Raw genomic sequence first — 22,397 nt, forward strand, 5'->3', positions numbered from 1 at the left:
ATCTAGAACTCCATCAAGACCTGAAGTGTCTACTGTATGAGAAGGGGGTTTTAAAAAATAATATTAATAATACCTGCGGTGGGTTGGCACCCTGCCCGGGATTGGTTCCTGCCTTGTGCCATGTGTTGGCTGGGATTGGCTCCAGCAGATCCCCGTGACCCTGTGTTCGGATTCAGCGGGTTGGAAAATGGATGGATGGATATTAATAATACAGTGTATATTCACTACTACATCATTTTTACTCAAAATGTTGTGGTGATCTGGCTTGGAGCAACCCCACTGAAGAAGACAGTAATGGCTACCCAGACCCTGGTCCTGTTTACCAAGTTCAAACATCAGGGCCCCTAAAATGTGGGCCCGCCACTGGACGGGAATGCCAGCCACAGCACAGCCTTCAACGGATGTTGTCCACCTGTCTCAAGGCTGACCTCCCCACCCACTCAACGCAGCTGGCAAAAACAGGCCTTGAGACTGAGATCAGCTCACACTGGATGAGGCCCAATGTGATATCACGTGCAAACAAATCAAGACTGGATTCCAGGAACTTCTCTATCAAGCAACAGACTGGGCTGAGAGCATACAATGAAACAGCTTGAGATTGTAGTTGGCAACCCGTCAGGGAGACACATGGTCCAGTCCCACCCACCAGAAATGACCATCTATCTGTCACAGCCAAGTGTTACGTGGGTGTCCCCTTGGCCTGGTCCATCCACTTGGGTCCTCAACAATGAGAGTCCTGCGAGTGGGATCACCGACGGGGAATCACACCACATGGCCGTAGTGCCATAACTGACGGTCCCTCACTATGCAGGTAATGTGCCTCATTTGGAACTCCATTAGCAACCACTCATTCAACACAAAGTCAAACCAACAGTACCCAAGGACTCTCCAAACAGACGCAGTACTGAAGGAGTCCAGCGTTTGTCTCAGGTCACTGGATAGCGTCCGTGTCTCACAACCATATAGCAAGACAGGAAGCCCCAGGACTTTAAAGACTTGGACCTTTGTCCTTTTGCAGAGATATTTGGAGCGCCACACACCCCTTCATAGTGACCTCATCACCCCCCAAGCTCTCCCAATCTGTCTACTGACTTCATAGGAAGAGTCACCAGAGACATGAATGACACTGCCGAGGTACGCAAACTTCTTGACCAACACAAATAAAAAAGATGACGTTCCTTATAGCATCTCACTTACTTCAAAAAGCCCTGACTGTCAGGTAATCACTAAGTCAAAGACACTGAAGTTTGTGGTTACAAATTTCTGTTTAAAAAGAAAAGCAATTACTTAAACCTGTTTAATCCAGTTGAGGGTCACAGGAGACTGGAACCTATCAGGAACAAGGAAGGAACAAACCGTTGATGGAAGCCAAGTCTATTCAATTTAGTTCATTTTTCTGTAGCGCACTTCACTGAGTGCTGATGCAGAGTGCTGTGAGAAGTTCTCAGGTCCATCACAGTGCCCTCTCACTCACCCATGGCCCCTTCAGAATCACCAATTGACCCATCACAAAGTGTTTGGGATCTAAACAATCACATGGAGAACGCTGAAACTCCACACAGACAATGACCAGGCCTGGGATTTGAACACAGAATGCTGGGTGCACAAGGCAGCATTGTCATCTATGGTGCTGCCCTGAATAAAATGTAATGCTAATATTATGGTTATTATCAGGAATATAATTAATATGATTATTACAGCACCTTCATAGCAAGACGGGAGAGTCAGGTTTCCATCAAAGCACTCAGACTGTATGGGGTAGCTGCACTCTTCTGGCTTTTTGCGGCAGAAGAAGGACACCGTTTCTCCATGAGAGACCAGACCTTCAGGGATGTCGACGATCCAGACTTTCTGTCCACCGTACAGGACTCTGCTACGATATGCTGGAATTGGGCACCGGGCTGAAGAAAGAGGAAGTGAGAGAAAAGGAGACAATATGTTAGACATGACTGTGAGATGGGTAGGCTAGCCCTTAATGGCTTTACATGTCTTAGAGTGTTGAGGTGAAGATCAGATCTCTCCATGGTGGATAGTTCAATAGTGATATCACTGCTAGGACTTTTTACATGGACATCTACTGGATGCAGTTATCCATTGGAGGTTGGGGGTCCCCTTCATCAATTGTAGGCAAAAGTGGTCTTGGATGAGCAAAAATGGTCACTTAAGTGGCGATAGAGAGGTACCGTCTAGGCCAGCTGTTGTTGGCTCTTTGGTTCCTGCACAACTGGAGCAAACACTTGGCTTGCATTGCCGGCAGTAAGGCAGAGGGTGTGGGACTTCGCCAGGGCTGCCCTTTGTCACCGATTCGGTTAATAATTTTTATAGAGAGAAATTCTAGGTAAAGCCAAGGAGTGGAAGGAGCCCATTTCGGTGGCCTCAGTATCACATCCCTGGTTTATGTGAACAATGTGGTCCTGTTGGTTGTTACAGGGTGTGACATTAGACCCACACTGGGGCAATTTGTGGCTGAGTGTAAAAATGGCCAGGATTAGGATCAGCCCCTCTAAGTCTAAGGTTATGGTTCTCAGTTGGAAAAGGGTGGAGTGCCCTTTTGGGTTGGGGATGGGGTGATGCCTCAAGCAAAGAAGTTTAAGTATCTCAGTATGTTGGGAGAGGGAGATGAACAATAGGATTGGAGTGGCGTCCGCAGTCATGTGGATGTTGTACCGATCAGTCGTCGTGGTGAAAACGGAGCTGATTCAAAATAGCAAACCTCTTGATTTACCAGTTGATCGGTGTTCATACCCTCAACTATGGTCACGAGATTTGGGCAGTGACTGAAAGAATTAGATCACAGATACAAGAGGCAGAAATGAGCTTCCTTCGCAGGGTGTCTGGACTCAGCCATAGAGATTGGGTGGGAATCATAGACATTCTAGAGGAGCGCAGAGAAGAGCTGCTGCTCCTTCACATCGAAAGGAGCCAGTTGAGGTGGTTCAGGTATCTGATGAGGACGCCTCCTTGGTGTTGTGCTTTGGGAATGTCCAACTGGGAGGAGACCACGGAGATGACCCAGAACATGAGGAAGAGATTCTGGCTTGGAAACACCTCAGTATCCCCCCAGAGGAGTTGGAGGAGGTGCAGTGGAAAATGGATGTCGGAGTTTCATTGCTTAGACTGCTGCCCTCATGATCTGGAACCAGGTAAGTGGCAGAAAATGGATGAATGGATAGATCTTGTGGGGTGTGTCATCAGTTCCCTTGAGTGTCACCCTGTGAAAGACCAGTGACTGAAGTTGGATAATTGGTAGCATCTACCCAAAGCTGTTCACACAAAATTTTTAAAATCCTTATTTCTTCTATACAATGTGGTCCTGTTTCATGAAACTGAGGAGTCACTTTTGGAGATTTTCTCTGTTTCTACACCGAGCCACATTGGTCTAGTGGAGTGCTTCTCAAACTCAGTCCTGGAGACCCCCTGTGCCAAACCAGTTTGGCAATCGGTGAGCCGTTCTCAGTTCATTTTCATTTTTATTCTTTTCTCTTATTCTGCATTCAGAAAAGTGCAGTAGACATTTACAGGTATTTGTATTTTTGCCATAGGTTTAAGTGCATATCTCTCTTTGTGTTGTTTTCTTAATAACTTGCCATATTTTGTGTAATTCACGCCCTTAATTCTATCCTAATAATGACAATTAACAACAAGCAAGGCAGATACCCGGCAAATGACGATGAATGATGAAAGGCTACAGGCCCGCCAACATGCTCATTAGTAAATAACAGAAAAAAATATTCAAATGTGAGCATCAGGAGGCTTTGTGCACTAGGATCCAAGTTATCTGACTATTCTATAACATTTCAGTAATTATTTACCACTCTGATCCTGATCTTTCTGATCATAAAATAGGTCATTACTATAGCAGTTGACGAGAAGAATTCATAATTAACTTCAAAATTACAGTATTTGAGGGTTCCTCTCGAGTGTCTCTTTCGCTTACACGACTTGCCTCAAAAACTGATCAGCATAACATCATCTCATAACAGGCTTAAGTTTCAAGTTTGGGATTTTTCCATCTAGTCGTTTTAGCTCTAGACTGTCCTCAAGAAACTGTGACACACACAGAGACAGACACACACCCATCATCGAGATATCAATGTTTTCCATAATAGGGTACCATAAAATGTTGAGATCCGTCAAAAACCGGAAATCGAAATTTTTGACGAATCTATAGAAGAAAGGTAATGGTGTGTGGGGTAATGGATGGGGGTTGCAAAGCAATAACAAGGACACCAGGAAACACAGAATGAAAATTATGATTATGGAAATCTTAAAAGCCAAGATTAAAAAAAAACACTAAATTACCCCCAACATACACAAATGCTTAGTACATTCCAGTAAGAATGTACCAAACTAAGTTTTATAATTACTTCATTGACCCTAAAATAACTTAATTACTCTGGGGGTCCAATCAAAAACAGAAGCTGGCTGGAACAAACACCTGCAGTGAGATGGGGTCCCCAGGATGGAGTAGGAGAACCACTGGGGGCTGCGCCCTAATAGAGACGCCTGTAAACTTCCAGGGGAGTCGCAAGATGACTGAAAATAATTACAAAATTCTGACAAAATACTTAAATCACTAAACTGGGGTTCAGATCCATGCGTCATGCCCTTTATTAAGTTAAAGTGACTTCTGTTAATTGTATGTTGGACTTTCTTAATCTGTGTTATGTCCTGTGTGTTTTGTGGGAGGTCCCCCAAGAGGCGGGGCCACCTGCCAATCACCTGCTCTCCTCCCTATAAATCCAGAGGGTCTCCCACAGTTCCTGGCGGTTCATTTTAAATGTACTTGAGAGTGGTGAGCTCTTGTGTTTTGCTTGTGCTTAGTGATTTACTGTTTGTTTGGTTTCCCCCCAATCCCCGACTATTCCTGGGATTTCGTATTGGAAGTTTGTTTGCTTTTGGATTTGCCTTTAACGGGAATTGAATGCCTTTTGTGCACTTTGGAGCTTTATAGCTGCTACAGATCATTTTTTCTTATGAAGAATAAATATTTTTATACACTGTATAAAGTTTCTTAGCTTTCCCCCTCTAGTGGGCATTTTAGGGATTACATGCCTTGGAGATCTTTAGAGCTTGGGGGCTCCAAGTCATCAAACTTATGGCCCACTTTCTCAATATAAAAAACTTGTTACATAAGGCCTGCAATGACGTGTAGTTTTCTCAAAGACCCCCCTTTTAAAGCGTGTTTCCTATCTTGAGTGTATCCATATATAGTTTAGCTGGATTACATTTACACCTGGCATTACAATCTGACTGCCATGAGCACTGCATGTCCAGATAAAGACAAGATGGACTCTCCACATGTATGAGTGTTCTCTCGCATAGATCTACACAGCTCAGCGCATCACATCTTCCAAGTTGTTGTTAAAAGGTGAATTACAAAGAAAGTTATGATACATGCACAAGTGAATAGAAGGTGCAAGCATCAAAAGCAACCGAGAAAAGATAAAAAGAAATGAACAAGAGGGAGTCCACCTTCAACCATATCATTAAACGTGCAGCTGGATATACACACAAATCAGTGTCCTAAAGCCTTTATCAGTGCAACAGCAGCTGTCCTGTAGGAGACGCTAAGCAGTTCCCGAAATATTAAATGAATTGTCATGGACACCTGGCATGGGCTGGCATTCCGGTCAGGATGGACCAAGGTTCCAAGGTTAAGGGAAGGACAGGTGGAGACAAATCACATGGGCTATTTACTCCCCTGATACAATAGGTGGCAGTCTTCCTGGGCTACGGTGCCTGCATGGATAACTGCAGGGCAGGCTGGGAATTGTAGTCCAGTGAGACAGCCCTGTTGTAAATCATGGTTGCCACCAGGGGGAGCTGCAGGAACAAACCGCCCCCAGTTTAAAGAATTTCCTCCTGATGCAAAAGCGCTTCCTGGATGTGATGTGGTGGCACTGGATCTACCCCCGGGTCCCTGTATGGGGAGTCGGGTACAGTCCATATGTACCCAGGTATCTTTTAAAATGTTGCTTTTTGTATGAGGTTTGGTCTTTCGTCCACACGCAAACACCATTTTAGGTACTTTGTGAGTAACTCCTGCCAGGGTGTAGATTACGTGTAAACAATGAAGATTGAGTTTTTGCCTTGTAGCATCAGTGTATCCACCATTATCTGCTTTGTTTACATGCGGCATCTTTGTGCAATGGCGGGCGTAGTGATAGTAGTGCTTGTGTTAACTTTGTTAATGGGACTTTATACATATTTATACTGAAACATACAATTACTTTATCACTATTTTGAGCACGGCGGCACGGTGGTGCAGTGGTAGCACTGCTGCTTCACAGTACAGAGACCTGGGTTCTCTTCCCAGGTCCTCCCTGCGTGGAGTTTGCATGTTCTCCCCGTGTCTGCCTGGGTTTCCTCCCACAGTCCAAAGACATGCAGGTTAGGTGCATTGGCGATCCTAACTTGTCCCTAGTGTGTGTGCTTGGTGTGTGTGTGCCCTGCGGTGGGCTGGCACCCTGCCCGGGGTTTGTTCCTGTCTTGTGCCCTGGGATTGGCTCCAGCAAACCCTGTAGTTAGGATATAGCGGGTTGGAAAATGACTGACTGACTATTTTGATCAACAGAGGCATCACAATGCGTTACGTCTCTGCTACATCGAACACTCCAACGACACAGAGCCAGCCACCAGTGTTGCCAGCTTTGGACAAGACTCTAGTTGGTGGGACAACTTTGAGAATGAAGAATGACAAGAGAATTTTCGTTTGTCAAGGACATCACTGTTGTCTTCAAGTGAGCTGCTTCACCCGCACACCCAAGGAAAGACCACCGTAATGAGGTCGCCAGTCAAAAGAGTTGCCGACACACCCTACTATTTAGCAGACGAGAGGAGATTGCACAAGACAGCAAACACCTTTGGGTTGTCAAGACAGGTGCTTTTTAAAATAGTAAGGTGAGCATGTGAAGCAACTACAGCCTACTTGGGCCCCCTGTGTACGTACAATCACTGAGTCCAAAGCAGAGGATGGTTTCACCAAGCCCATGGCCTCCCTCAGTTCATCTGTGCCATGGATATGGGCTCACGTAGAAGTACAGGTGCTGGTCATAAAATTAGAATATCATGACAAAGTTGATTTATTTCAGTAATTCCATTCAAAAAGTGAAACTTGTATATTAGATTCATTCATTACACACAGACTGATGTATTTCAAATGTTTATTTCTTTTAATGTTGATGATTATAACTGACAACTAATGAAAGTCCCAAATTCAGTATCTCGGAAAATTAGAATATTGTGTAAAGGTTCAATATTGAAGACACCTGGTGCCACACTCTAATCAGCTAATTAACTCAAAAGCCTTTAAATGGCCTCTCAGTCGAGTTCTGTAGGCTACACAATCATGGGGAAGACTGCTGAGTGGACAGTTGTCCAAAAGATGACCATTGACACCTTGCACAAGGAGGGCAAGACACAAAAGGTCATTGCTAAAGAGGCTGGCTGTTCACAGAGCTCTGTGTCCAAGCACATTAATAGAGAGGCGAAGGGAAGGACAAGATGTGGTAGAAAAAAGTGGACAAGCAATAGGGATAACCGCACCCTGGAGAGGACTGGGAAACAAAACCCATTCAAAAATGTGGGGGAGATTCACAAAGAGTGGACTGCAGCTGGAGTCAGTGCTTCAAGAACCACCAGGCACAGACGTGTGCAAGACATGGGTTTCAGCTGTCGCATTCCTTGTGTCAAGCCACTCTTGAACAAGAGACAGCGTCAGAAGTGTCTCGCCTTTGGACTGCTGCTGAGTGGTCCAAAGTTATGTTCTCTGATGAAAGTAAATTTTGCATTTCCTTTGGAAATCAAGGTCCCAGAGTCTGGAGGAAGAGAGGAGAGGCACAGAATCCACGTTGCGTGAGGTCCAGTGTAAAGTTTCCACAGTCAGTGATGGTTTGGGGTGCCATGTCATCTGCTGGTGTTGGTCCATTGTGTTTTCTGAGGTCCAAGGTCAACGCAGCCGTCTACCAGGAAGTTTTAGAGCACTTCATGCTTCCTGCTGCTGACGAACTTTATGGAGATGCAGATTTCATTTTCCAACAGGACCTGGCACCTGCACACAGTGCCAAAGCTACCAGTACCTGGTTTAAGGACCATGGTATCCCTGTTCTTGATTGGCCAGCAAACTCGCCTGACCTTAACCCCATAGAAAATCTATGGGGTATTGTGAAGAGGAAGATGCAATACACCAGAGCCAGCAATTCAGAAGAGCTGAAGGCCACTATCAGAGCAACATGGGCTCTCATAACACCTGAGCAGTGCCACAGACTGATCGACTCCATGCCACGCCGCATTGCTGCAGTAATCCAGGCCAAAGGAGCCCCAACTAAATATTGAGTGCTCTACATGCTCATACTTTTCATGTTCATACCTTTCAGTTGGCCAACATTTCTAAAAATCCTTTTTTTGCATTGGTCTTAATTGATATTCTAATTTTCCGAGATACTGAATTTGGGACTTTCATTAGTTGTCAGTTATAATCATCAACATTAAAAGAAATAAACATTTGAAATACATCAGTCTGTGTGTAATGAATGAATCTAATATACAAGTTTCACTTTTTGAATGGAATTACTGAAATAAATCAACTTTGTCATGATATTCTAATTTTATGACCAGCACCTGTAAAGCAGCTGTTGTGGTGTGAACTTTTGCATATAAGTTGATAAATATTTTGTATGTCTTTATTTGTATGCTTAGGTACCCCCACCCCCTTTTAGGACTGAGCCTCTTTGGTTTGGGAGAAGCACCTCAAACCAGTGTGGCCAGTGATTCTCTGCAGGGCTCTCTCAATCAACCCCCACAGGAAAGCCAAATGACCTACCTGGCAAGCATCCGCTCAACAAATGATTTTGGGGGCAGGTGTGAAAGGTATTGTGTGCCCCCATTGGTCTGAAGTTGCCTGAAGTCTTTAAGTACCATGACACCCTATTAGTTGTAGGGTTTGGACAGAGAATCTGCAAATTTGCTTACTTTACCCCTCTCTATCTCACCAGCTGATGAAGGAGCATCTCACACACCATGAACTGAAAAGGACAACACAATGGAGAGCAAAGCTCGGCAGTCATATTGAGACAGGCATGCGGCCTGTCCGGGAGAAAGATGACCAAAAATGAGGCCTTAACTGGAGACATTTAAAGTAACTAACAAGTCTGTGTGCCACCTGAAACTACACATCAGCATTTATCAGGTTGTATGGTTGCCAGTGTTCAGATGTACTTTGCTTATTGTTATTATTTATGAATATTATCAATAATACATTATTTAAAGTTGTAACTTAAGTCCTGCTTGTCTTTTACTCTCTGTAATTGCCTGAGGTTATAACTGTAGAAGGGAAGGTGGAGAGAAGTTCTAAAGTACAATACCTTATAAAGAGTGCTAAGTCTGTGAGATTTGAGGCATTCTGACAAAAGCTACATATTAATAATATAAAAGGGGAAAGGAGAGTAAAATATTACACTGCCAAGACAAAACAGCAGCCATCCACAAATTCCATGGATTATTTGAACAGAAAGGAGACGTTTTCTCTTAACATACAGGCCACCTGTGATTACAAGTGTTCATTTAGTGAAACGGCCGGGTAGGGTTCATGACGCCCATATTTTTGTAAATTCCATGTTGAAGAGGGTGATGGCCATTAATCTAAATGACTTTCCTTTGTTATCTGTGCTGTGTTATCCATACTCTTGACGGAGGATTTTTGCATTTTCATGTGGATGAAGATTTTATAACCATCAGCGTGCATTTGGACGGGATTTTCTTAAAAAACGAAGGAGGTAAACACCCGTTTTAAAAAACACCCGGGTACGTGTGGACGAGGCCTCAGAGTCGGGAGGAGAGCGGATGAGACCGCATGGGAAGTGTGAAAGGAGACAAGAAGATATTCTGTATTGTACTTTTGTGGGGAGGATTGGGACACGAGTGCAGCAAGTGACACCTCAGCACCACAATGGGACAGTGTGAATTTTTTTTTTTTTTATGGTAGTTGGAGCGCCAATCCTGCCACCAACCCCAGAATTTTCCCTGTGAATTGGAGGACCTGCTTGTGGGACTGGGTGCAAATTAACGTCATACCCAGGACAGAGCAAATGCAGGTTAAGGGCCTGTTTGCACCTGGGATTGTGTGGTGTACTTGTGTTTGGGGGGTTTGGGGCACTGCTATGCCCCCTATAGGTCACAGAATATAAAAGACACCTAAACATAAGGAAACTGGGTGCAGTTTGAAGAAACAAAAGCAGAACTTTTAACAGCTTTAGTGTAAAAAGGGAGAAGCACTGAACAGCCTCAGTACGTCCAGCAAGAAGAAGGATGGCCAGCAGAGAGGCAGAGGCAGAATGGAAACTTCTGGAAGGGACATATGGAGAGACCAAAGCCTGGAAATACTGAGCTGCAGAACCAGTCAGAGAACCGTACGTCAGAACAAGGGTTTTAATCTGCAGCATGGCAACCAGACAACCAAGCTTGACGACCTTGGGTTGGGGACGACCATCTGCAGATGGATTTTCTCTTTCCTCACAAACAGGCCCCAAGTGGTGAGAGTCGGCAAACACACGTCTTCAACACTCATTTTAAACACAGGAGCTCCGCAGGGCTGTGTGCTTAGCCCCCTCTTGTATTCCTTGTTCACCCATAACTGTGTTGCAAAACACGGCACAAACACCATCATCAAGTTTGCAGACGACACAACCATCATAGGCCTCATCACTGACAACGATGAGACGGCCTACAGAGAGGAGGCGCTGGCACTGAGTAATTGGTGCCTGGATAACAACTTGTCTCTTAACGTCAGCAAAACCAAGGAGATGATCGTGGACTATCGGAAACAGCAAGGCAGAGAACACCAGGCCATCTACATCAGCGGTGTAGAAGTTGAAAGGGCTAACAGCTTCAAGTTCCTCGGAGTAAACATCACCGAGGATCTCTTGTGGACCCTTCACATAGACACTGTGGTTAAGAAAGCTCGCCAGCGGCTCTACTTCCTGAGGAGGCTGAGGAAATTTGGCATGAATGCCAACATCACCTCAAACTTTTACAGGAGTTTGGTCGAGAGTCTGCTGACGGGCTGCATTACCATCTGGTATGGGAGCTGCTCTGCCAGCAGCCGGAAATCACAACAGAGAGTGGTGAAGGCAGCAGAGCACATCACGGGCAAGAGTCTTCCTGCCATTGAAGACATTTACCTCCATCGGTGCTTGCGTAAGACAAGCAGCATCATAAAGGACCACAGCCATCCAGCACGCCAGCTGTTTTCCTTGTTACCGTCTGGCAGACGATACAGGAGTCTGGCTGCTCGGACTACAAGACTTAAGAACAGCTTTTACCACCAGGCCATTCGACTCCTCAACAGCAACACCTGAACACTTACATACACTTACATGACACCTACATTACATTACATCTACATTGCACTACTCACACACAAACTGTACCTGCACACACTCGGAATACTGACTGGAACTTGCATCTGCACTTTATGGAATATGCATCTGTACTTATAAAACATTATCTGTGCAATAACTGTCATTTGTACTTGCTGCTCATTCAACTCATATTGCTCTATAACTTCTTTTAAAACGTACATATTTAATTTTATATGGCTTGTCTATTTTTAACTTGTAATTTTTTTAATTATTTTTTTAGCTTTATTAGATCTAGGCCGAGTGACTTGTTTTTCTCGTCATACACATTTCATTGTATGTTGACCCTGTGTTAACCTATATATGACAAATAAACCTAAACTTAAACCAAAGCAGTAAAAGTGAAAGGAGGAACAGAGAACACGTGGAGCAGCTGGAGAGGCCTGATAGCCCCACCGGGACGGAGCTACAATAGTCCAGCCGAGAGAGAACCAGCAAAGCCAGAACTACTGCCAAAGGGGCTTCTCCAAAGTACTTATAAGAAGAGGACATTTCAGTTTTTGATTATTAATACATTTGCAAGTCTTTCTAAAAACGTGTTTTCGGGCAAAATGGCAAATCTATATATTTAAAATTACTTCTACCACACGAGACAGTGTGCTATAAGTGGAGGGGTCTGAATACTTTCTGAAACCACTGTACGGTGCAGGCAGTCCCAGTACGCTGACCAGTAAACAAGTGTGGTGGATTGCCGGCTTCTTTCTCCGGCCCTCACCCCCAGGCCGCCAGGAGGAGCTCTCCCAGCAGCATGGACATGCCCCAAGTTCCAACAGGGCCTCATGGACTATGTAGTTTTTATACACAGCCCTGCTAGATACCGTGGGGGCCACCAGGCGTCGCTGTAGGGGGGCTCGTAGGCTCGCATGTGCCCTATAACCCGGGAGTACATCACGGTCACGTGACAGGAAGAAACGACGTGCCCCCGGGTTGAAGAAAAGGACTGTTTACCCTGACCCGGAAGGGAAAAGGAACTGTGGACTGTTGAACGGGAACACCTCCGGGTCAGGGTGTATAAAAGGACTCTGGGAAGCCCAGTACACTGAGCTAAGCTGGGAGGTAGGGTGGCAAAGTGTCTGGGCAAGCAGGATTGGTTAGTGAGAGAATTATTGTGTTTATGAGTGTGGTGTGGAGAGTGCTTTGTGCACGGTATTCTTATAAAATAAAGAATATTTATACTTTTACCTGGTGTTCAGAGTGGTACCTGAGGGTTCAAGAGGTGGACGAAGCCACTATCTGTCACACAAGTAATGAAGACCCCCACCGGACTTCCCCTTACCTCTACAAAAAGGCGTCTGACTCCAGTTGCCGTTTAGCTGGCATGTTACTCTGTTGGGACCATCCAGAAGAAATCCCTTCTTGCACAGATAATAGATGACCTCGCCAGCTTCGTACTGCCTTTTCTGAACTGCGACCAAGTAGCCCTGAGAAATCTCCAGAGGGGGCGGACAGTAGACCTCTGGGGGAGAGAGGGGACAGGCAGCATCAGACTATGAGCGAGGAGTGGGGGGGGGTTTCAGGGTGAAGCGTTACAAACACAGTCTCACGTAGGCACTGTGGCGGCTCCCACTTCCAGGTGCCATTTTCTAGGCAGACGTTTTCTGAGGTGCCCTCCAGCTGATACCTGTAAAGACAGAAGCTTGTGATGTCACTCCTCACACAGACACTTGGAGCCCCCCATTGTTCCTCTCAGGGTCACTCTTACCCAGGGTTGCAGGAATACTGGATGACGGCACCCACAGTAAGAAGACTGCCGCTGATGTAGCCGTGCTCCAGTCGGCCCGGGTTTGGGCAGCTGATAGATGGAATCGTTGCTTCTGCTGTATTGGGAACAAATAAACGACAATTAATAATAATAATAATAATAATAATTCATTACATTTATATAGTTAATTCATATCACGACTTTCCATAACGAGCAAATGCAGCACAACAATTGAAGTATATCTTGTATTTTATTTTTTACAGCTTGGGGTTGTTGAATGAGTGGAGTTAGTAGCTGGCAGCCTCATATTTCACCCTCCGCTCACCTGGCCAATAAATCTCTAACCGTCTGGCCTGCCCTCCTCGCCAAGGCTGATCTCTTACCCAGAAGCAAACTCCCATCTGCATTTCAGTTGGCTAAGATGGGTTTTTTTGGCTAAGGTGATGGAACGCGTGGTTGCTACACAACTCCATGCTTTTCTTCTAGACAGTACACTCTATGAGGCTTTTCAGTCTGGCTTTCGTGCACAGCACAGCACACAGACAGCTCTTCTCCGTGTAGTCAATGATCTTCTCCAGTCTGCAGATTGCAGTTCCCTTAATATTCTCCTCCTTCTTGACTTAAGTGCAGCATTTGAGACTGTTAAACCTGAAATCCTCCTGTCACGTCTCTCTGCTGTAGGCATCTCTGGCTTAGCCCTTCAATGGCTCACATCGTATCTTTCTAATAGGCACCAGTTTGTCACACTCAGCCGATAGAAATCCTTCACCTCACCCGTGTCGCGTGGTGCCCCTCAGGGTTCAGTCCTTGGGCCATTACTTTTTCTACTTTACTGTATATCCTTCCATTGGGTCAGATTATTCACAGATACATCCTTAACTTCCACTGTTATGCAGACGATATCCAGTTATATCTTAGTGCAGACTCCACTACAGATTCACCTCACAGCACACTCAGACTGCATCACTGATCTTAAGCAATGGATGGAAAATCACTTTCTCAAACTTAATGCCAATAAAACTGAAGTGCTACTGGTAGGTCCCAACTCCCAACTTTCTAAGGCATCCAAGCTAATGCTGAAAGTCGAACCTGCCCTGTCGTATTTCTGGCATAAGTTTTAATTCGCTTTAGGGCTGAAAATGTCCGCTCGACAGAAGCAGTGGACACGGGAATGGTCACCGCCGAACATACCAATGTGTACAGCTGCCCCATGATGCTCTCATTCAGATTTTTATATTACTCCATCCTATCCAATCAACGGGTCTGAATACGGTGACGTTGCCGTACGCCTGCTAGAGGGCCCTAGTGAAACCATCTCAAAATCTGATTGGTTGAAGCAACGGTTTAATCGACATCTATTTTGTGTTAGAGGGCCTGCAGAACGGATTGTGAAGGCCTCCTGGCAGACTTCTTTGACTTTGACCCTGCCTGGCAACAAATGATGGCTGAAATGTGATTGGTTAAATGCTTTAATACGAAAATACATGTCTGGAAGCAGGCGCAGCACAACCATCGGAAAAGCTATGAAAGGAAGCAGACAGACTATTTGGAATTATTTAAAAAGTATTCATGGACAAAATATAATTAACATCAGTTTGTGATTCAGATATTTTTTTAGGCCAGCAGAGAAGGCCTTGCAGGACCTGATGGCCCGCCACTGCTATCTATCATATAGAGCCTTTCCTATCTATCTATCTATCTATCTATCTATCTATCTATCTATCTATCTATCTATCTATCTATCTATCTATCTATCTATCTATCTATCTATCTATCTATCTATCTATCTATCTATCATATAGTGCCTTTCATATCTATCTATCATCTTAGGATTTTATTTTATAATAGAGTGATATACAGAATGTACGTCTGTTTGTCTGTCTCCTATACAATCTTACACCTTTTGGTCAATCTGGAACAAATTTTGCCCAATTGCTGTCTAGGACCATACAGACAGATAGACTACTTTAGAATGGAAAATTGTGACCCTGGGAGTCCTAGTGAGAGCCCTGCAAGTGAAAAATCCAATTACAAACTGTCCACCTTGAACAATATTGCCAGCTCCGTGGTTTTTCCCACCTATTTGGGCTGTTTTTAAACCAGGGGTGGGCAGTGTCGGTCATGGAGGGCCTGCTGTGGCTGCAGGTTTCTGTTTATCGCTAATAAAGCTCTTATTGCTCAAGTAAGATTTTGATGCTTCAATTTAGTGGTCTCACTTGTTAAGGTTCCTCACACTTAATGGCTTATTTCAGTCTTAAGAGCTTCATTCACTGTTTTTAAAGGCTCCTTATTAGCAGTAAGATGTGAACGACAAAGGAGCCGGCAGTTCTTCATCTAACTTGTTTAAACTTTTTGGTTTAATAAAAAAACTTAAGAGAAAAATGTGACAGACTGAAAATGATCCATTTTAGGCTTCAAATCATTTCAATGATGACCTTGGAAAGGAAAAAATCTACGATCTAAGAACACGTTGCAGACTAACAAGCCATAACATTAAATAAGGTCTGAGATCAGCATTGGTTTCTAATTAAGCAATTGGGTTGGAATGAAAACCTGCAGCCACTGCGGCCCTCCAGGCCTGACATTGCCCATCCCTGTTTTAATCAGTATTTGCCAGAAAAAAAAATGGTTGTGGTTTTTTGGGCTACATTTAAAATTTATCACACTATTTTGTGCTGTTTCTCACATTATTAGTGAAGAAGAGGCTCCCTTTTCCCTGCTATTTACACTTCCATGCATACTTTATCATTGTAAAATTTCCAAAGGGGAAGTTGTGTGATGATGTTCTACCAATTCTACCACTCTGAAATATGTCCAGGAAGGGGTTGGGGGGTCCTTCGATTTTATGTATCCAAATTCTTTGCTATCGACACCACCGACCGATAGATAGATAGATATGAAGGACACTATTAGATAGATAGATAGATAGATAGATAGATAGATAGATAGATAGATAGATAGATAGATAGATAGATAGATAGATAGATAGATAGATAGATAGATAGATAGATAGATAGATAGATAGATAGATAGATAGATAGATAGATACTTTATTAATCCCAAGGGGAAATTCCCCTACTCCAGCAGCAGCATACTGATAAAGACAATATTAAATTAAAGAGTGATAACAATGCAGGTATAACAGACAATAACTTTGAATAATGTTAACGTTTACCCCCCCCCCCCGGGTGGAATTGAAGAGTCGCATAGTGTGGGGGAGGAACGATCTCCTCAGTCTGTCAGTGGCAGTGGTGTAGCTAGGGGCGGGTGGAGGGGGCGGTCCACCCCGGGCAGCACATTTTTGGGGGGTGGCATTATTGGCCAAAAGGCTCAGAACACTTCACGTGTAAGCAGCAGGGTTCGGAAAAATATCACTCATGAATGAAAAAAAGTCAAATTCTCTGATTTTCATCGACAAATGCTTCAAAAATCATTTTCAGACGGTCCTTCTGTGACGGCATCAGACACGCCAGATGAAATTTATGAGGCAATAACAAAAATAAACAGAAACATTACACCGATAATAATTTCTAGGAAGATAAACAACTAATTCACAATGTATAATTTCATTTCGTTATCAATCCGAATGAGTTCTTGCTCATCCCCACCTATCACTTGTACACCACACCGGTTCTGGTTTTCGCAGCGTAATTATATTAAACTAATAATCAGAACACAACTTATCAGTGCGTCTGTACTATATTCTTGTCTAGTTGATGCTTATAAATAATTATATGTGAAAAAAATATTGCTGTTTCTCTGTATATAAATAAATCTATGCAAAATGTATCTTAATTTTTCTCTGTACGTCATTTTAATCCATCCATCCATTTTCCAACCCGCTGAATCCGAACACAGGGTCACGGGGGTCTGCTGGAGCCAATCCCAGCCAACACAGGGCACAAGGCAGGGAACCAATCCCGGGCAGGGTGCCAACCCACCGCAGGACACACACAAACACACCCACACATCAAGCACACACTAGGGCCAATTTAGAATCGCCAATCCACCTAACCTGCATGTCTTTGGACTGTGGGAGGAAACCGGAGCACCCGGAGGAAACCCACGCAGACACGGGGAGAACATGCAAACTCCACGCAGGGAGGACCCGGGAAGCGAACCCAGGTCCCCATGTCTCCCAACTGCGAGGCAGCAGCGCTACCCACTGCGCCACCGTGCCACCCACGTCATTTTAATTTTCTATTTAAATAAGTTAACATATTCAGATACGTTGGAGGGTGGCAAATTGAAGCCCCGCCCCGAGTGGCGCAAACTCTAGCTATGCCACTGGTCAGTGGAGCAGGACATTGACAGCAGTCTGTCGCTGAAGCTGCTCCTCTGTCTGGAGATGATCCTGTTCAGTGGATGCAGTGGATTCTCCATGATTGACAGGAGTCTGCTCAGCGCCCATCGCTCTGCCATGGATGTCAAACTATCCAGCTCCGTGCCTGCCTTCCTCACCAGTTTGTCCAGGCATGAGGTGTCCCTCTTCTTTATGCTGCCTCCCCAGCACTATGCTATTTCTAAGCAGCCCTGACCTTCAACTAAAATGGAAGTCAGACTTGACATGACAGCGTTTGTGGTTACAACCCAGCAAGGAAGTTACCGCGATGCTGGAATCCAATTGAAACCAAAAAGCACAAATTCTTGACTCACGAGAGCTGAGACATTGAAAAGGAGGAATTGTGGGTGACGGATATGATGGCTAGCAGTAACAACAGGGCCACCATTTTAAAAAGCAGCTAAACCTTTGCTTTTTTCCCCTTAACCTGTTCTACAAATACTGTACAGCCGGGCAGTGCCAGGCACTTCAGCGAGTATTAATAACAAAAGGATTTACTTACTTATCTTTTCTACTATTAAAGTTTCACTTCTCTTTCTCATGGGTGGGGTTCAACTTGACTTGAACCTAGTTTTGTAAAATTTGACTTGCTTTTATGGAATGTTGTTTGATTTTAATAAATTCAATAAAATGTTAAAAAAATAAATAAATAACAAAAGGAAAAGCACACAAGAGCAGCAGGCTTCCCCACCCAGCTGTGCTAACACTTCAAGTCAGCACCCAGCAGTGAGCCCAGCTTGTCCTGCGCCCGTCAGGCCACACCCACCTAGGCAGTACGGCTCCAGGACGCTCCATTTGCGGTCCCCTTGGCAACGCATAATGAGCTGAGCCCCGCCCTCTGCTGTCTTGAAGCCCGGGTTACAGCGCACCTCTGCTTGGGCGGAGAACGACGGAAACTTGGAGAGGAGGCTCGAGGTGGCGTGGGGTATAGAGAGGGGCCAGTGGCAGGTCCGTCCTAAAGAAAAGAAAAAGAACAGAGGTCACGATGAAGATGACATTTATGAACATTTGATAAGAGGACCACCGTAAAAAAAAAAAAAAACACCTCACACTGTTCCAGTGTCATTGGCTGAAGTTGGGGTCCCAATCCGGTGGTTCGTCGTGTGGTGAGTGCAGCAACGGGCTGTAAAACCAGCGCCTGCTCCCAACCAACTAAGAGAAAAACCAAACATGTACCTGGAGCCACGCAGCTGAGCCCACATTCACCGTCACACAGACATTTCCTCCTGTTGGGACAGTCGCTATCTTGGGTGCAGGCTTTTAGACACAGGCGTTCCCTGCTATCGGTCAGCACCCTTTCTGGACACGGCTGGGCTTCTGAATCTAAAGGTGTGAAAGAAAATAAAGACATCATGAACTAAAGCTGAGGTATTCTGTGCAGGTGGCTGTGACGATGCGGGTTCGGCTCCATGCTTCCCTCTTCTGTTAGGGAACCCTTGAACCCAACACCGTCGGTAATGTCACCGATGAACTAGACAGTGAGGCAATAACAATGAGCAAGGGGATGGTTTAAAAGTGCTTTTATTTACAACAAATCCAAAGTGCAACAGTGAAGGGTTCATAGTTCAATAAATAAATAATCCATTAAAGAAACGTTGTGGAGGTTAAATTCATTAATTAGAACAATCCTTTAAAACGAAGTTAAAACAAAACAATGCTGAAGGCAGTCTCCTTAAAATCAATCTAAAGCCCGGTGTCTTTTACCTGGCAGCTCTCCTGCTTCTCCCATCTGGGCCACGCAACAGGAGAGTCGCCCTTTCTGCAGCTGGCCTTCTCTCCACATGACTGATCTGGATGCTCCCCGACCCCTGGCTTCGGTTCTGCTCTCCAGGCCCGGTCTTAGGTATTATGGACTCTCAGAGTCATGTTAGACGATTTTTCATCTGAATCAGTCCCACTCCCATGTGGGGTCCCCCAGGGTTCCATTTTTGCGCCACTACTTTTTTCAATCTACATCCTGCCTTTAGGTGCAATTTTTAGAAAACATGCAATTTCATGGTGGCACGGTGGCACAGTGGGTAGCGCTGCTGCCTCGCAGTTGGGAGACCTGGGGACCTGGGTTCGCTTCCCGGGTCCTCCCTGCGTGGAGTTTGCATGTTCTCCCCGTGTCTGCGTGGGTTTCCTCCGGGCACTCCGGTTTCCTCCCACAGTCCAAAGACATGCAGGTTAGGTGGATTGGTGATTCTAAATTGGCCCTAGTGTGTGCTTGGTGTGTGGGTGTGTTTGTGTGTGTCCTGCGGTGGGTTGGCACCCTGCCCAGGATTGGTTCCTGCCTTGTGCCCTGTGTTGGCTGGGATTGGCTCCAGCGGCCCCCGTGACCCTGTGTTCGGATTCAGCGGGTTGGAGAATGGATGGATGGATGCAATTTCATATCACCTATATGCTGACGACTGCCAAATTTATTTCTCCCTCAAGCCAACTGACTCCAACCTCTTCTCGACTGCCTATCGGACATTAAGGACTGGCTGGCTGTAAACTTCCTTCACCTGAACGATTCAAAAACCGAGGTCATTGTTTTTAGTCCTGACTGCAAACAGATTCCACCCCTTGGCCTCGATTCTCTTCCCACTCCAGTAACTTTGTCTGTTTCCAAAATCCAAAATGGATTTGTTCCTGAAAATGGATGCTCAAGTCAACAGCACAGTAAAATCCTGCTTTTTCCATCTTAGGCGAATCGCCAAACTCAAGCCTATTCTGTCAAACCACCTCCTGGAATCAGTAATCCATGCATTCATTACGTCCTGGCTTGACTACTCTAAGGTATCACTAAAGCCACTCTTTCTAGACTCCAACTGGTTCAAAATGCAGCTGCAAGGCTTCTAACTGGAAGCAGCAGAAGCAAACACATTACACCGATTTTAAAAACCCTACACTGGCTGCCGGTTAGATTCAGAATCGATTTTAAGATACTCCTCTTAACCTATAAGGCACTAAATGGTCTAGCCCCTGCCTACTTGAGTGTCTTGCTCCATCGTCACAATCCCCCTCGTGTTCTTAGATCCACAGATCAGCTGCTCCTAACCGTTCCCAAGGTACGTTTTAAAGCTCGTGGTGAAAGGGCTTTTTCCGTCGGTGCACCCAGGCTCTGGAACTCCCTACCCTTCGTGGTTAGGCAAGCCGCTTCAGTCGCCACTTTCAAATCACGCCTAAAAACGCACTTCTTCACATTGGCTTTTAATTCTTAACCTGTTTCATTTTCCACTTACCTTTTGCCATTTCTTTATTTTATTGGGTCCCCTGACCTGTTTTTAGTAGTCTCTGTTCTAATTCTCTCTTAATGTTTGTTTTTAACTTTTTGCTCTTAGTCTCACTTGTTTTAATTGTACAGCGCTTTGGTCAGTTGTAATGCTGTGTTTTTAAGCGCTCAACAAATAAATATGGTATGGGGTATGGGTAGGGCGGCACGGTGGCGCAGTGGGTAGCGCTGCTGCCTCGCAGTTGGGAGATCTGGGGACCTGGGTTCGCTTCCCGGGTCCGCCCTGCGTGGAGTTTGCATGTTCTCCCCGTGTCTGCGTGGGTTTCCTCCGGGCGCTCCGGTTTCCTCCCACAGTCCAAAGACATGCAGGTTAGGTGGATTGGCGATTCTAAATTGGCCCTAGTGTGTGCTTGGTGTGTGGGTGTGTTTGTGTGTGTCCTGCGGTGGGTTGGCACCCTGCCCAGGATTGGTTCCCTGCCTTGTGCCCTGTGTTGGCTGGGATTGGCTCCAGCGGACCCCCGTGACCCTGTGTTCAGATTCAGCGGGTTGGAAAATGGATGGATGGATGGTATGGGTATTATGGGGCCCGAGGCGAAAGGGGGGTCCAGGGGCCCCCTGAGGGGGGCAGGGCCCCCCTGGAAGCTCTGTGAAATGCGTGAAAATTAGACCAAGGAGACGTTTTCTTGTAACGTTACGAGGTCATCACCCTGCGTCCCTTTTTCGCCCGGAGTAGTTAGCTGCAACAATTTAGCCAGTTTGAACTGTTTCCACTGGGCACCACGTGGCGGTATGTAGCTAAGCCCAGCTTAGTTTTTTTGTATTTTTTCTTTTTTGGGATATTTGAAACTTTTGGAATGCATTGCGAGGGGAGGGGCGGGCCGGGGGCCTGGCAGCCGTCGATCCGGGGCCCTAGGCAGTCGCCTATTTCGCCTATGCCTAAGGCCGGGCCTGCGCTCTCCCGATTGAGACTTGGCTTTAACCCATGGGCCAGGACGCTCACACTGGGACTCCTCCATCCAAGCCTCCCGACTACCGCTGCCTTCTTGGCCTTACGCGGCCAGTCGCCCTTCACTGGTCACCCCCGCTACTTGTTCACGCAGCGGGAGCGACCACTACTACGACTCCTGGGTGTCGGCCTAACACCCAGGCTTCCACACAGCTGCGCTCATCCGCGCCGGCTTTCTCCTTCTTGCCGCCTTCCTTTCTGCTTCCTTCCTTCTGCCACCTCCGTTTCCTTCTCTTTTACTTGTCTCTACCCTCAACCGGCTCGCGCTTCTGTAAATATGCGGAGAGGACATGGCAGCTGCAGCCCATTAGCCACAGGAACGATCACAGATGCGGGCAGTCTCTCACCTGTGCACTTAGGTGAGAAACGCCCACACCGCAGATCGCCCTGCGGCTCGCTACAGTCACCACGCCCCCTCGCTAAGCCGCGAGCGCGGCGATTATTTATTTAAAACAAAACGGCCTTTGCTGGAAGAGCTGTGCACCCATAACACCACAGTGGCGCAGTGGTAGCTATGCAGTAAGGAGATCGTGGGTTTGCTTCTTGGGTTCTCATGCAGAGCGCTTTGAGTAATGAGAAAAGAGCAATATAAATGTGAAGAATTTTTATTGATTGGATATTCCAGGGAGATATTCCTCCTTTTTCGTTTCATCCCAGCCTGTCCAGATGAGGTGCAGCTTCTTCTTTATAAACTGATCAAAAAAATTAAAGGCACACTTTGAAAACACATCAGA

General features: G+C 45.6%; 1 protein-coding gene across 1 annotated transcript in view; it reads right to left on the reverse strand.

The window, feature by feature from the left end:
- ntd5 (ntl-dependent gene 5) overlaps positions 1-22,397 on the reverse strand; it is a 41,750-nt gene that overhangs the window by 12,096 nt on the left and 7,257 nt on the right. The window contains exons 2-7 of the mRNA XM_028821152.2: positions 18,638-18,784; positions 18,228-18,416; positions 13,120-13,234; positions 12,962-13,038; positions 12,694-12,873; positions 1,704-1,901 (exon numbers count right to left, since the gene is read on the reverse strand). Coding sequence (XP_028676985.1) covers positions 1,704-1,901; positions 12,694-12,873; positions 12,962-13,038; positions 13,120-13,234; positions 18,228-18,416; positions 18,638-18,784 — 906 coding nt within the window. The remainder of the gene's footprint in view (positions 1-1,703; positions 1,902-12,693; positions 12,874-12,961; positions 13,039-13,119; positions 13,235-18,227; positions 18,417-18,637; positions 18,785-22,397) is intronic.

The sequence above is a fragment of the Erpetoichthys calabaricus genome, chromosome 16 (assembly GCF_900747795.2).
Source record: "Erpetoichthys calabaricus chromosome 16, fErpCal1.3, whole genome shotgun sequence".
Taxonomy (NCBI): Eukaryota; Metazoa; Chordata; class Cladistia; order Polypteriformes; family Polypteridae; genus Erpetoichthys; species Erpetoichthys calabaricus.